This window comes from Lutjanus erythropterus, chromosome 5, assembly GCF_056507025.1.
Source record: "Lutjanus erythropterus isolate fLutEry1 chromosome 5, fLutEry1.hap2, whole genome shotgun sequence".
Lineage (NCBI taxonomy): Eukaryota > Metazoa > Chordata > Actinopteri > Lutjaniformes > Lutjanidae > Lutjanus > Lutjanus erythropterus.
The window spans coordinates 37,368,312-37,383,181 of NC_139321.1; the positions used below are offsets into that span (position 1 = coordinate 37,368,312).

Consider the following 14,870-nt stretch of genomic DNA (forward strand, 5'->3'; position numbering starts at 1 on the left):
TTTTTGTGCTGATAAAAAATATATCGATATTTTGGAGATGTATGCTAGCTATAGTTTCTCACTTGGTAGTGTCGCAGACAAATGATGCCTTCAGGGCCAATGTTTGAAGTTTTGCTTCGGAACAGGAGCAGTTGTGCTGTAGCACATACTGTTTTAATCTAGTAGCGCTTAAAATAATGATTATTAATTTATTAATCTGTTGAGTATTTTCTCATTTATCTGATTCGTTGTTTGGTATATAAAATGTCAGAAATGGTGAAAAATGTCAGTTAGTGTTTTTTAAAGCCAGAGATGAAGTCCTCCAATGCATTATTTTGTCCACAACACTAAGACATTCAGTTTACTGTCACAGAGAAGTACAAATAATAGTGTCGTCTTACTTAGCTCAGCAAGATATTTCAGTGTGAGGAGAATACCCATAATTCCGATATTTCGGGTACTACCTGAAGGCAGCACACAGGCAGTTGGAGGTTCGGTCGGTCGGACTCGACAGCCGAGGAGGGGGGCACTGTTGTCATTCGTCAGGGCTGCGTGTCGAGCTTTTGTCCAGGAGAAATGGCTGGGATTAAAGGTAAGAAATCTCCACTTTTGAAATCTCGTCTATAAACCCTCTGAAAACCGGTTCAGTTAACAGAGCTCTGTGAAAATATCATGAAGACAGATGGATGCGTTAGCCATGTCCAGCTAGCTAACGGTAACGTGAAGAAGTAGTTAGCCGCAGGGCCAGTAACGTTACTGTCGGTAGCATTAGCTGAATAACCTGCATAGGCTAGAATCAGCCGCTACTTACTCAACACAATTAAATGCATTTAACTTAAACTGGTTTTTACACTACAGCCCTATTACGTTGCATTGTGTAGGTATTTAATGTCATTATCTTCTAGCTAGTAGTATATCATCGTAATTGCCGTTGTAATGCTAATGCTAGCTGCACCTGACTTCAGTAATTACACTGACTGCCGCTGACTGAGATGCTGTGCTTATAGCAAGTGAGCTGCCTGGATTAAATGCTGTTAACAAGCAACTACACTGACTGTGTTGCTATCAGACTTGAATATTAGCCCCTGATGGTATGTCTTAGATAGCTAAAGTAGCTGTTGCACGTGAAATCAGCTGATTCATCACATGAGAGCTACAGCAGCCAGGGGCCCAGCTGCTGCTAAGATGAGACTGTTGAGGGTCGTACGGATTCAGACAGAAGCTGTGTGACTTTGTTGCTCATGCTTATGTCCTCTCTCTCTGTCCGTCCCTATTGTAGCTCTCATCAGCCTGTCCTTTGGAGGGGCCATTGGCCTCATGTTCCTCATGCTAGGATGTGCCCTCCCTGTGTACGAGTAAGTACCACTGTCATCACACACACACACAATGCGAGCATGTTAGTGTGTGTGCGATGTTCTCAGATGTACACTGGGTGATCCTAAACACGTCTAGAGCCTTCTACAGGTGTGAATGCAAGTCTGAATTTACCTGCTTAGAGGGCTCCAGGTCATAAATGAGCCGATGGGTCTTATACAAACAAAGTTTATTGACAATTTACCCCTAAATCTCATAGTTTAGTTCTTACCTACAATGCTAATATTAATTTAGATAGCTTTGGTGTGAGTTGCTGAGTTTTGGATATATCTGATGAGATGTCTGCCTTCTTTCCAATATAATGGAAGTAGATGGCACTTTCAGTTTTTCTACCGAATTACACCCACCAAGGAAGTGTCCATCTACTAATGAATGAGAGGTTGCAGCCCAACCAAAGAAGACTCAGTCTTTACATCTCATGCTGTCACAACCATGAGCCTCTTGTCCATGACCAGATACACACTTCCTTCTGTGTAGTGATTCGGTTGGTGGGTGTAGTTTGGTATATTAAAATAGTTCCTACATGAAACTGCTCACAACAAGGCCACTGGATTATCTTCAGTTTAGGGTCATGAAAGAAACATGAAAACATAAGTTTTACAAATATTTCTTTTTGGCCCTTTGAGCACCACAGCGGAGTGCCATCTAGTTGCATTACAGGACTGCAGATATCGATTATTTTAGTAATCAAGTAGTCTGTTGATTATTCCATCATTTAATCGAGTAATAGGACGAGACACACTTTTGTTTTATTTAAGAGCAATAGTAAATATACAACAGAGAAAGTACGACAAGTCTGTGAAAATGAACAACTAATTGGTTTCCTTTTTAGAATAAAAAAAAAATACTATACAGTATACTTCTAATATTCTGCTCTCCTGTCTTATAGTATACTATACTACATCTAACAGAATTCTACGCTAATATAATCATACTTCACTCTGTATTTTTGCACAATGTCCCACCCTCAGCACTTCCTGATTAGTTACACTAGTAATAGCCAATCAGCACTGCAGGCTGGGCCACAGAGCAGCAGTGATGAGGGATCCACAGTTCCGAGGAACATCACAATCTTATCAACTATTTCTCTGAACACAAGCTTGCACATTTTCCCAGTTACACCACTGAAAATGTCCAAAGTCACAGCATACAGGATTTCATTCACTGGAGGCCAAAACAACAGATTTTAAATCAGTCACCCCCCAGGGGTCCAGCGCCACTGTTGCAATTCAGAGTAAAACACAGCGTGCATCTGTCTTGTCTTTTCACTACAACTCTGCATGGAGATATAGGGAATTGTTACTTTAAAAAGTAAGAACAGCAGTAAAACTAGATTTCACACTATGATGGTTAAATTTAGTCTGAAATCAAAGACCAACTATGTTCTTTTATACCATTACTATGCTTTATATATGGATTAAACAAAGCTTTGATGCTGTTCTGCTAGTAGCTGCATAGATTCTGGTCAGCTGCTCTGATACACTTCCTGTCACTCTGAATTTGATGTCATCATTGTGTGACAGGTTTTGAGTGACACATCTGTGGAAACCTGAATCACATTTAAAACCACTTCCAAATGTGGCTTGGATGAGATTTGCTAAGAAAAACATTTCATGTGTTTTTTTTTGCTGTCCAGACTTTCTAAAATCAATCTGAATACAATCTGGATATGTAACAAAGCTGGTTTGATAGTTAGCTATGTGAGAAGAAGCTATCCTATTCTTAATCCTGCAAACAAAGTTCTGATGAGGTGACTGTTTCTCAACCTAGCTGGAACTGCTGCCAGTGGGCACAACACCAGACCTATTTGAATCACTGAACTAATCTGGAGACGTGGCCGGTGATTCAAAGGCCTCACACAGGCTACCAAGTCATCTAAAATGACGAAGTCCTTAAAACTAGACTCTGACACCCTACAGAATCACACTTAAAATAGAGCAGCACCCACCTTAAAGACATGTACCATGTCAGTGGACACTGTACTTTATTACTGCATTTACCCAAACAGATACATTTGATGAAGCTACCACAAACCAGTTGACAAACAGTAAAGTTTGGGCTCATCAAGGATTTACCAAGTACCAAGAACTTTACCAAGAACATCCTAGCCTCATATCAGAGTGAATTGTCAACTCTTTACACATCATTTCTATCAAATAGTGTGAGCAGATTCAAAGGTTTGGACCCAGGCAAAGAACATCCCTTAGATTTTGTCAAAAAAGACCCAGATCAACTTTGCATTGTATTTGTAGCACACTGCATCTCTCTCAAGTGTTGGTGGATTCAGTTGATTTACTTTTTCAAAACAACTTGAGCTGCAGCTCCAGATCTGGCTCTTGTAATCTAATCTCATTTCCTTTTTGGCCATTATCATTAAATGACAGTCTCAGTGCTGCAGAGTGTGGGGGAAGAAGGCTGTTAGAAAACTGATTAGTGGTAGTAATTAGTAGAGCCTGACTGATATTATCAGCCAGTGATTAACAGGAAATTGCAATACTGAAATTCCAAAGACATGTTTTTATAGAAATTTACTTAATATTCTTGATACAGGCTTGTCCATCCCCAAATACTCTTTACTGTTTATTGTAGATGGTACAGCAATTTTCTAATTCAGATTTTTAAAAAATATTTGGTTTAATTTAGTTGTTTATAATTTGTTACTTAAGCTGATATAATGTGGTTTGATGTATAAAATTCACTGACATTTTAGTTTATTTTTAAACTGTAAAATGTCTCTATCGTGGCCACAACTACAGCTGCAACGATAAGTTGAAGGATCAATTTATAGCTACAACAACTGATTGATTCATTTATTATTAATCGACCGTTAAATGAATCGCCAACTACTTTGAGAATTGATTTATCATTTTGAGGCATGTATTTTTTGATAAAAAAAAAAAAAGTCCAAATTCTTTGATTTCAGCTTGTCAAATGTGAATATTTTCTGGTATCTTTAGTGCTCTGACAGTAAACAGAATATATTTGGTTTGTGGACAAAACAAGATATTTGAGGACGTCCTCATGGGCTTTGAAAATCTGTTTTCACCATTTTATGGCATTATACGTTCCAAAGAACTAATTGCAAGAAAATGATGGACAGATTAATCAGTTATGAAAACAATCATCAGTTGCAGTCCTGGCCACAACACAATAATAATCAAATGTAAGGGATCTTTTTTTTTTACTTGCCCAAAGTCAATTTTTACTTGCCTCTCTACAAATTGTTATATTTATTAGCAGTAATCAGATAACAACAAAGACTAAAGTTAATTGTCATGTTTAATCTAGGGCTGCAGGGCGGTTTATAAAATGCAAGAGAATAGTGAAAAAGTTCCTCAAAGATGTCTTTAAATGTCTTGTTTGTCAGTCTAAACCCCAAAGATATTCAGTTTAAATGTTAATGAAGAAAGAAATCTCCATATTTGAGAGGTATAAACAGCATTTTCTGCCATTTTGGATGAAAAATTAGTTAAAGGATTAATTGAATATCAAAATAGTTTAATAGTTTAATTCTTTTTGAGTTGTCAGATTTAATAGCCCAACATGGCAGTTCACATTCCTCAGGCAAGCGGGCAATCTGTATTGTTGGGACCTGTTATGTTTATGTAGGATAAAAAAAAGAAACATTGGTGTATAAACCATCAGATTTTTGTTGGTTTTGACCCCAGAACTCTGTTTCAGTCAGGCTGTACTTATAAAATTGTTAATAAGTTGTAGAATTGTGTCTCCTCCTTAATAATTAACACCTGTGAAGTTTGATAATGTTTCTGAGTGCTGAACAGTGTTCAGTTCTTTATCCTTCAATCCACTCCACTGCATCCTTCACCATCACAGCATGAGGCTATTTATCTGTTTCTCTTTCTCTGCAGCAAATACTGGCCTTTGTTCCTCCTCTTCTTCTACATCCTCTCTCCCATCCCTTACTGCATCTCGCGGAGGGTGGTTGACGACACAGACTCGGCCAGCAATGCCTGCAAAGAGCTGGCCATCTTCCTCACGACGGGCATCGTCATTTCAGCCTTCGGCCTGCCCATCGTCTTCGCAAGAGCTGAAGTAGTAAGTTACAGAAGCTTAATGTTAAGAAGGAGGTAGATACAGTTTTATAGTCAGATTACTTCACCAAAGCAGGAAACCTTAAGTCAAATCATGACTTGTAAACTCTGCGTTACCGTCTGTGTTCTGTGTTCTACTCTCTCCTCATGTTGTGTTTCAACCAAACATCAAGTTTTAACAAGGCCTTAATTTAATTACAGAACCAAGACAACATACTGAGATAGGGCTGCACCTAACAGTCATTTTTAAACGATAAATCTATCAATTATTTTTTCAATTAATCTATATAACAATTAATTTACCTAAAATACTTATATAAAAAACCTAGTCTCATTAATATTTCAATATTTTATTCAGTCATAATCCTGAAAAACACACGCATAAAGCACATTAGAATAATGATAATAGTGTGCACGTTTTAAAGTTAGTCTAATTTCCACCCTATTTAATAGACTCCATGTCAGATGAAAAATACTGGACCTCTGATCAAAAGGCTGTGATGCATGTTAATTTAATAACTAATTAATGTCAATTAATTAATGTTAATTGTATTTTGACTTAAAAGTTAAACTGGTTATGATATGGAGTTATTCCATCACTGGAGTGATGTACAGCTAAAATGATCACTGGAAGTGTATTTTTGCATCAGTGTGGGCCAAAGAAAATACTTTTCATCATTTTTCTGCTTACTGAAATGAATTACAGAGAGTCTGTAACATTATTTTTAGCCATTGCTGACTCACAAGTGGCTGATAGAATGAACAGGAAGTACAAAACGGCAGAATAACACCGTTAAATGACACATGGTGTAAAGTTCACAGCAGTGGTGCAGACATCACTTTTAGCACGGAGGTGATGAAGAAACCTTGAGAAAATCTATTTAAAGCGACTTCTGCTAACAGAAACATGTTCCATGTGTTGATAATCCTCATATATTGTGCTTTGGTGCTGACACAAAGTAAACAGGGCGATGCTGCTGCTGCAGCTTCAGGAAGAGGGCAGGTCGCTTGGTGCTTCACTTCTAGCACTGGTGCGGTCATGTCCAGTTTGTGGAGCTAAAGAGAGCCAAACTGTTGGATCTCTGACTAAAATACTCCCACACTTTAGATGATTGTGACGAGGCTTGCTCTCTGCAGGTTGTTCTCCGGGTGGATTTGTGCAACATTTCATAGTGATGCGTCAACATACAATATGCAAATCAATATATTTCATAATCGATGATGTTGATTACTTTGATGGATTGCCCCAGCCATTTACACCTGGTCTTACACCTTGCATCTCCATGTCTCGAGTGACCACTTGTGATCAGACCTCATTTCTCATTTCTGATTTTCTATATGCAAATAAACACCTAGCTACATTATTTCCATTTGCAAAGTTCTAATGTGATTTTGTTTTTAACCGGCAGCCCAACAGTAGTCTCAACAACACACTGGGACAAACACAGTCTGTTTTTTTTTTTATACACAAAGAAAGAAAGAAATATACAACATTTGCCGAATTTACAAAAAGGCAAGAATAATGAAGAAGTCTACAAAGTTTATAAAGATCATCCTGACTCAATAACTCACAAAACTAGGAGACTTTTTTGGTTACTGTTGACTGTATCTGTAAAATCTGCCATGTTTATTTAGGCCTGGGATAAAAAATTATAGCAAAAGCTATCAGTGATAGACACGTCACTGATAGCAATGAGAAAGTAGTTGGATAAAATGTTTGATAGTTTCATTTAAATGCATTGAATGTAATCCGCCATGAAAGCGCAAAACGACTACACCCCTACTCATAGACAGCCTGTCATATCCCTTGATAACAGATTATGTTATAAGTGACACACGGACAGGCAGTCATCTAACAGACAAGTTCGATGTGTGTACAAACAGCATACCATATTCCCAGGTGCTGCACTGACCCACGAACAGCCAATCATTTCACAGGCGTGTTTTTGGTTCCCCCGTTGACATGTAAGAAACAGCGTGGAGTTAAACGTGAGACAACAAACAGTGTGAGAAACACGTGAGACACACAGAAACAACGAGTGCAGATGCAAAAATGACAGCGTAAGCTCACCGATGTGGCCATCTGTTTTTTGTTTTTTTTTAAGTTGGACAACAACTATAAGAGGGAGGCTTATTCATACAGAGGGAGCACAGAGTACAGCCGCTGGTCCTTTGTGTTGAACAGTGCAGGCTGAGGTGGAGAAGCAGGAAATCTTTGCGTATATAGAAAAAAGTCTGAACTTGTGTTTCCACATGGACATAAGTGACAGGAGCACAAAAAGACACTTGATGGAACTGTCCCCTGTTTCTGACCGGCTGGAACTCTCTGACACACAGCTAAATGAAACTTGATAGTTAAATTGCCACTGAGCAGGCTAGTTCAGTGGTGCAAGTTACCATGGTTACTGAGCAGGGATTCATATAAGCCACAGTCATGTAACAGAACTCTCACTTAAATTAGCCAGACTTATCAAAATAAGCCAGGCTTTTCCTTTATCCACATTGATGAAATACCCCTCAGGTGTGATCATGATCAAATACTCATTATTGTGTTATTTTTAAATTTAGAATATGTCTGTAAATATGCATAAACATGAGTCCAAAATATAATTATCAAACATAAATCAGCCTATTCGTAAAAAACAAACAAAACATTTAATTTACACTGCATTCACAAAAGGTAGCTAACTCACTAAATCACTGTTCAGCACCTAGCAATAATAGCCAACTATTTATCTATGAATTATTGAAACATATTGGTCAATTAGTTGATTTACTTATTCAAGGGCAGCCTACAGACACTCTTGTGAGCCACATTAATAGTTTCATAGCTTCACGAGCAAGACAGTCTCACAAAGGCCAACATTCTACTTCAAAAACCTCCAGAGAAAATGTTGAGGATAAGGATAACACAGCTAACATTAGCCATGCTACAACTGCTACCGAGTTAGCAGCAAACATGAGAAGACACAAAAATATTCAATGCCATATATGTAGGGAGGGGGCTCTGAACCAGCTCTGTGTCAGCTGAGTACAAGAGCACCAAATGTAGATCTTGTGTACCCTCATACACATTTTTGTGCATTTGTATTTTGATTTCACAAAAATGGAGAGATGCATCTATCCATCCATTGTCCTTAACCGCTTATCCTTGAAGGGTCGTGGGGGGCTGGAGTCTATCCCAGCTGACATCGGGCGAGAGGTGGGGTACAGCCTGGACAAGTCACCAGTTCATCACAGGACTGACACATAGAGACAGACAACCACTCACACTCATTTAGTTATCAATTAACCTATTATGTTGCATGTCTTTGGACTGTGGGAGGAAGCCAGATTACCTGGAGAGAACCCATGTGGACAAGAGGAAAACATGCAAACTCCGCTGCCCCAGCCACAAACTCCCCAGCCCCCCAGCCAGATAGATACATTCATATTATATTTATATTCATATGCATATACACAAAAATGTGTATGAGGGATGAAATGGTTGTAATTTTAAAGGTACACCAAATGTTTTCTCCCATTTCAGCAGCATTTGCCAAAAACTACAGGAACCAGAAGTTTTAGGACATTATTTGTTCTTTTTTTTTTTGAAAAATTAAACTATATAGGCCTATTTCTGACCCATTTTCTTAGTATTTATGTCCTCAGAGAGAACCAATGGGTTTGGGCTTGAAAGCTCACTCACTTCTCACTGCCTTCTTTCTTCCTTGGCTCCAGCAGCAGACCGTCTGATTCGTATGGAGCAAGCAAATGTGACAGCAAGAACATTAAGAGAAAAAAGTCAAAGTCAAAACAGTGAGGCAATTAGTAAAAAATCACTTTTAAAAAATGTTTGGCTACACAGCAGAGGAGCTGATAGAGCTGACAGATGCACCAGCTGCAGTCCAGGACATGATCAGCATTTAGCTGCTGGCTGCTGTTATCATCCCATTCTGCTGTGTGTCCTGAATATACAACTGTAGAGCAGTGTGTGGAAATGATTCTGTAAACTGTTGTTGTTGACACCCTCTTGATTTTGGCCTAAATATGTGCTGCAGCCTGGCAGCACTCGGCAGCATTTGTTAACCTGAATTATTAATGTGTTGGTTTACAGATCGCCTGGGGAGCGTGTGCGCTTGTGCTAACGGGTAACGTAGTCATCTTCGCAACCATCCTGGGCTTCTTCGTGGTCTTTGGATCCAACGACGACTTCAGTTGGCAGCAGTGGTAAAGCAGCAGAGAGAGGGGGACCTTAGTCTGAACTGTTTTTATTAGCGTTACAATTATTATTATTATGGTATTACTGTTTGGTTCTTGTTGTTGTTATTTATATGATGACTGCCCATCCATAGACTCACACCAAACCAGTGCAATACTTTCTTTTTTTTACTGCCTGCATCATACTGAACTGACACAAGTGGGATGGAAAATGCTGACTTTTTGTTGATTTTTACTCATTTTAGTTTTGCTCTCTGACTTCTGTGTTTGTGAGTTTTCTCCATTTGTGTGTCCGCTTTCATTTTGAGCACTGTAAACCGATGAGCGCTGGTGAACAACTGCTTGTGGTATCTGTGAAAATATGTGAAAAAAATTCCAACTGAATGTCGAGTAAGACTTGATCTGACTGATCAAACTGGTGAGGGTCATACCTGTCTGGGTTCTTTTCTCTATTTAGTAGACACCATGTGAAGCTTAATGGAATAAGCTGTCTCTTTACTCAGAGCACAGATGAGTGCATTTTTTTTCCAGCCTGATTGCTGAGCTGAGTGAAAATCGGCAGAAAACTGATGGAAAATTTGCTCAGATTTCAACACTCATGATGAGAAGAAGCTCTATTTCCATTCAGAATGGGTCTTCCTGATTGAAACTGTGTCTGTAATTTATGTTTGTCACAGTGAAAGGTGAAAATTCTGCTGACACAATGCAGATTCCTCATTAGTTTTCTACTAATGTAATGCTACCATCACTAAGCTATGAAAACAAACAAGACTAGAAGATCACTAATCGTGTTTCCATCAAAATGTTTTGAAGTTCGCGATTATGAATGGTTGATGGGAAGGGCAAAATTTTAAATGACTCCCTCAATTTTTGTCAGCACTTCAACTGTATTCAGAGACAGTTAAAGTGCTTAAAGTGGAGACACCTTTTCTGGATAAGAATAATTACAACTTGACAAAAATCCTGATATCTATGGCCATGGCAACTGGTTTTGTTTCTTCTTCTTGGTTTATTGGATTTAAGATAGAAGAAAGAATCATTTTCACTGAAGAGGTAAATTGAAAGTGTCACAATTTTATATGCTGAATTTGGGAACAGGCATAAGCTGCTGTGATAATAATCACAATATTAATAATGAATGAATGAACAATAATAATAATAACATAATTTGAGTAACAGTGTTGCTATGCAGCAACAGGGGTTGGCATCCGGGTGGTGTCAAAAGAAAACATGGTGTCTTTTCCTACTTCATGTAGCCTGTACTGCCAACTTCTGACAAATTTACGCTTTGTGTAGCCTATTGTACTCCTGCCAAACCAGTTGATGCCCTTTGTGTTTCGGCTGCTGCCGTAAGGGGTCACCACAGCAGATCAACCTGGTATGGATCTGCATATCTGATTGTCTGTAGGCTTTTAGGCCATCTACCCTTCCTGACACAACCCTCCCCATTTATCCAGGCTTGGGACTGGCAATTTGGGGATGTACTGGCTTGCACTGGATGCACTAGGGTACAGTGTCTTTCCCCAAGGACACTTCGATGTGGCCAGAGAGAGGTGGGGATAGAACCACTGACTCTACGATATGCAGAAGCTCCACCACCTGAGCCAAATCCTACACCGAACCAGTAAACACACCTAATTCATCTTTTTTGTGACATTTCAAAACTTCCCTTGACATTTAGATGGAAACACGGCTAGTGTGTGTTTGTGACAGAGCACTGGGCTGTTAATGCCACCAACCCTTCTCATCTTTCAAACCCTGTTACATCTATAAATGTAAATGAATCGGTTGTTTTTCCAGCAGTGTGTTCCTTTTTCTGTTTTGGATCATGTTGGAAATACATGTTACCCACGCCACCCCGCCCCGTTTTTAAATTAATGTCCGCAATCCATAAAAGTGTGTCACCACATAAAATAAGGAGACAATATTCAGGAGCAGCAAGATGTGAGCGATTGTTTCCTCTCAGACACCCTCACCATCACTGCAGAGATCAAATTACTGAGGTGGTGATTTTTGAGGTGCCAACTGAATGCAGGCTGCTTATTCACCGTGTTATTTTGCACATGATAGCTCTAACCTCACTCTCAGTATGGGTAAGCCTTGCCTTGTCAGGTCAAGAAAGCATGAACAGCCTATAGTAGCCGCCAGTTAGCGTATAGGATTAGCTTGAGGACAGTAGCCTTGTTGGAAACTCAGCCAAGCTAAGAACCAGGCCACTTATAATCAAGGCCTGGTCAGTCACTAATAGCCCTTAAGCTTTTAAATGTGACTCCTTCAAAATAGTAGAATCCAGCGTCTCTGCTCAGTGTTAACGTTATATTTATCTCTAGAAGCACATGCTGTCACATTTCCTCACACCAGCATTTTCATGATAAAAACACAGTTGTGTTTTATGATTTGTTTCTGTGCTCTCCGGCCTGTGTGGAGGAAACTTGCACATTGGTTTGTGTAATCTCTGTTGGCAGTTTGTTGTCAGATCAGCACAGCCTGCAGTCAGTCAGGTGCAGCTCTCCTGCTGGCTGTTAAACTGCATTAGTGGTGGCTAAACAAGGAGCTTAGCATCTGCTGCCTCGCTGAAGCACTGCTGTGTTGAACAGAGGGTTGAGTGGCGAACATTTCTGTTGTAAATGTTTTGTTTTTGTGGATGGCTCAGAAGGTCAAAAATGTGAAGTACCATAATTTGTTTTAACTGTGTCCCATAATTTCAAGACTTTTTTTGGTGATAATGTGTTCTAGGACAGCCCGGAAGGTACTTAAACTATTTCATCCACGGCAGATTTGCATTAAGTTAAAGATGAGCTCTTGGGTAAATTAACACTCATAAAAATACACATACAGTAAATGAAACTTTGATTAAAGTAGTAGTTCAACATTTTGTGAAATTCACTTTTCTTTCAAGAGTTAGATGAGAAGATTATACATTCTTTGGAATTGTCTACACCAAGAATGCTATTACAATAATGTTTTAAAAATTGTTCTAACTTGAGTGGATGGCGGAGTCCACACCACCATTAAAACAGCGACACTGGCGAATGTGATCATTGGAATCACTTTCAGAGGAATTTGATGAATGATGGAAAAAGTGACAGCCAATCAAAATCCATCTGAATTTACAGGGTATAACCATTTAACACTAATATACTGTAACATTAGACTGCAAATTACACTTTAAAAACAACATTTTGCCTGAACATACTACCAAATGGTCTTTGACTCTGACGGAGTCTCTAAAGTTTGTTTTTTCCTGATGTCCTCTTTTGACGATCATCAGACTGATGTTGGCTCGGAAATATCAGTACAGTGTTTGATTCTCTTAACTCCTTTCATCTTGAAATATTTGGTGAACCACGTCCTTCTGGTTTTCTTTTTGTTTCTCTGCACAACGTAAAGGATTAAAAATTTCCATTTTTGTAAGCCGCCGACACAGCTAGAGTGTGCAGCGCATGCTTGGCACCACTATTTATAGACATTATCAGTCATCAGTGTAGATATTGTTATAGTTATTATTCTTGGTGTGAATGGCCTTTAATATCTTTGTGTCAGTGGTGCCAGAGCCCTGCTGGGGTTAGCCTAGCTTAGCATAAATGCTGGAAGAAGAGGAAGACAGCTAGCCTGTCAATGAAATAATTTAACACAAGATCCTGGTTGACTAATCCATCCACTAGCATATAAATATAAAAATGACTAAAACTGAATGAATTTTGGTTTTAAAAGGATATATGAGCTGTTTTTTGGTTTTAAGAAATAATTAAAACACATAAGTCCCTTTAAAACCTGAATTTTAGCATTTTTATGTTTCTGTTGGTGTACAGATCAAACAAATGAGATGCAATGTGTTAATCAGTAAACTTAAGAGATGGTGATATGTGTATTTAACTTTGTAGTGAGTCAGGATAGCTGTTAACTCCAGCTTCCAGTCTTTATGCTAAGCTAATCACATCCCAGCTCTGGCATCACACATTAAAAGCACAGACAAAAGAATGTTTGTCTTCTCATCTAACAGTTACAATTTATATAAAACTAAAAGTGCAAGGTTCACATTAACAACAATTCTTACAGTATTTCCTCCATAAATTAGAATGGAAAGAGAGAAGTGTTGGACATCTGCCCGAGGAACCCGTGGCTAAAAACAGTGATATCTGTGTTTTATCACCACACATTGGCATTAAAACTTCACACTCAGCTGTAATTTTTTTTTAACTTTCTTGTCTGTTACGAGCCTCTTCCGGAGATCAAAACCTCAGTGAAGGCATTGATTGTATTTAAAGCACCATTAACAATGGCAGCTTTTTGGTTTCTGTTAAAAGTGTATTTAAGTTACTAAATATTGAAAACTACTGACATGACTTGTGCATATTATTATGTGACGCTACTCTGAAGCTAATTGAACATGCTCTTAACAGTAGATGTACTGACTGGTGGTGGTCTGCAAGCCTGTCTGTAGTTGGACAAGTAGGGTAACTCCATGTTGTGTTCCTGACACTATGAATTCTAAGCTGAATTTGTTAAAATGTTCTCTGACTTTCTGTTTTGTAGTCTGACGTTAACTCCCTGATGTGACAGAATCTGATGCGTGTAGACGGGTTTCTCTGTTTCACTGTTTTAAGAGAGATGTTAAGCTTTGTTTCTCACAGATTTGGGAGGATATTGTATTTATTTATTTCATCGGACGCTTTTGTGTCAATGTCCAACGCCATTTTCTATCTACAACTTTTGTGTTCAAGAGGCAGAGGTCAGCATGGTGGTTTTCTTTTTTTTAATAAACGCCATTTTTGAACATCCTCTCCTTTGAATGACTACAAATGCATTTGCTTTGCTGGACAGAAGATCAGATAGGCACAGGCTCACTTCTCAAGGAATATCATCTTCTAAAGATGTTTGTCCTCATGACCTGATGTAGTTTTCTGTTTCTGCTCCATATAAACCCCCTGGGCTGAACGAGGGGAGGGCATCAGCACTCGAACCTATGCTTTTTGCCAAGTGCTGAGTGTTTCCTTTTAAAAAAAAAAATGGAAAAGGACACAATTTGTGCCGCCCTTGAAAGGGACAGTTCACCCCAAAGTTAAAATATACATATTTTTCCTCCTACATATAAAGTTATTAATCCCTCTGGATGTCTGCCCTCTCTTCAATATAACGGACCTTGATGGCAATCAGCTTGTGGTTAAAAAAAAATACATTTGAAAAACATGGCTGCTTAAAATAATCCACAGACCTTGTTGCAAGCAGTTTCAGAAAATAATAATTTTCTTTCTGCCAAACTAC

The 14,870-nt window shown here is 38.7% G+C and overlaps 1 protein-coding gene across 1 annotated transcript; it reads left to right on the forward strand.

Annotated features, from left to right (window-relative positions):
• Nucleotides 1-87: 87 nt before the first annotated feature.
• On the forward strand, nucleotides 88-12,477 carry LOC146327251 (leptin receptor overlapping transcript-like 1). Its single transcript, XM_084719785.1, has 4 exons — nucleotides 88-571; nucleotides 1,259-1,334; nucleotides 5,223-5,409; nucleotides 9,502-12,477. Exons 1-4 carry the CDS (start codon nucleotides 556-558, stop codon nucleotides 9,616-9,618), a joined length of 396 nt encoding a protein of 131 aa, XP_084575911.1. The 5' UTR covers nucleotides 88-555; the 3' UTR covers nucleotides 9,619-12,477.
• The last annotated feature ends 2,393 nt before the right edge of the window (nucleotides 12,478-14,870 follow it).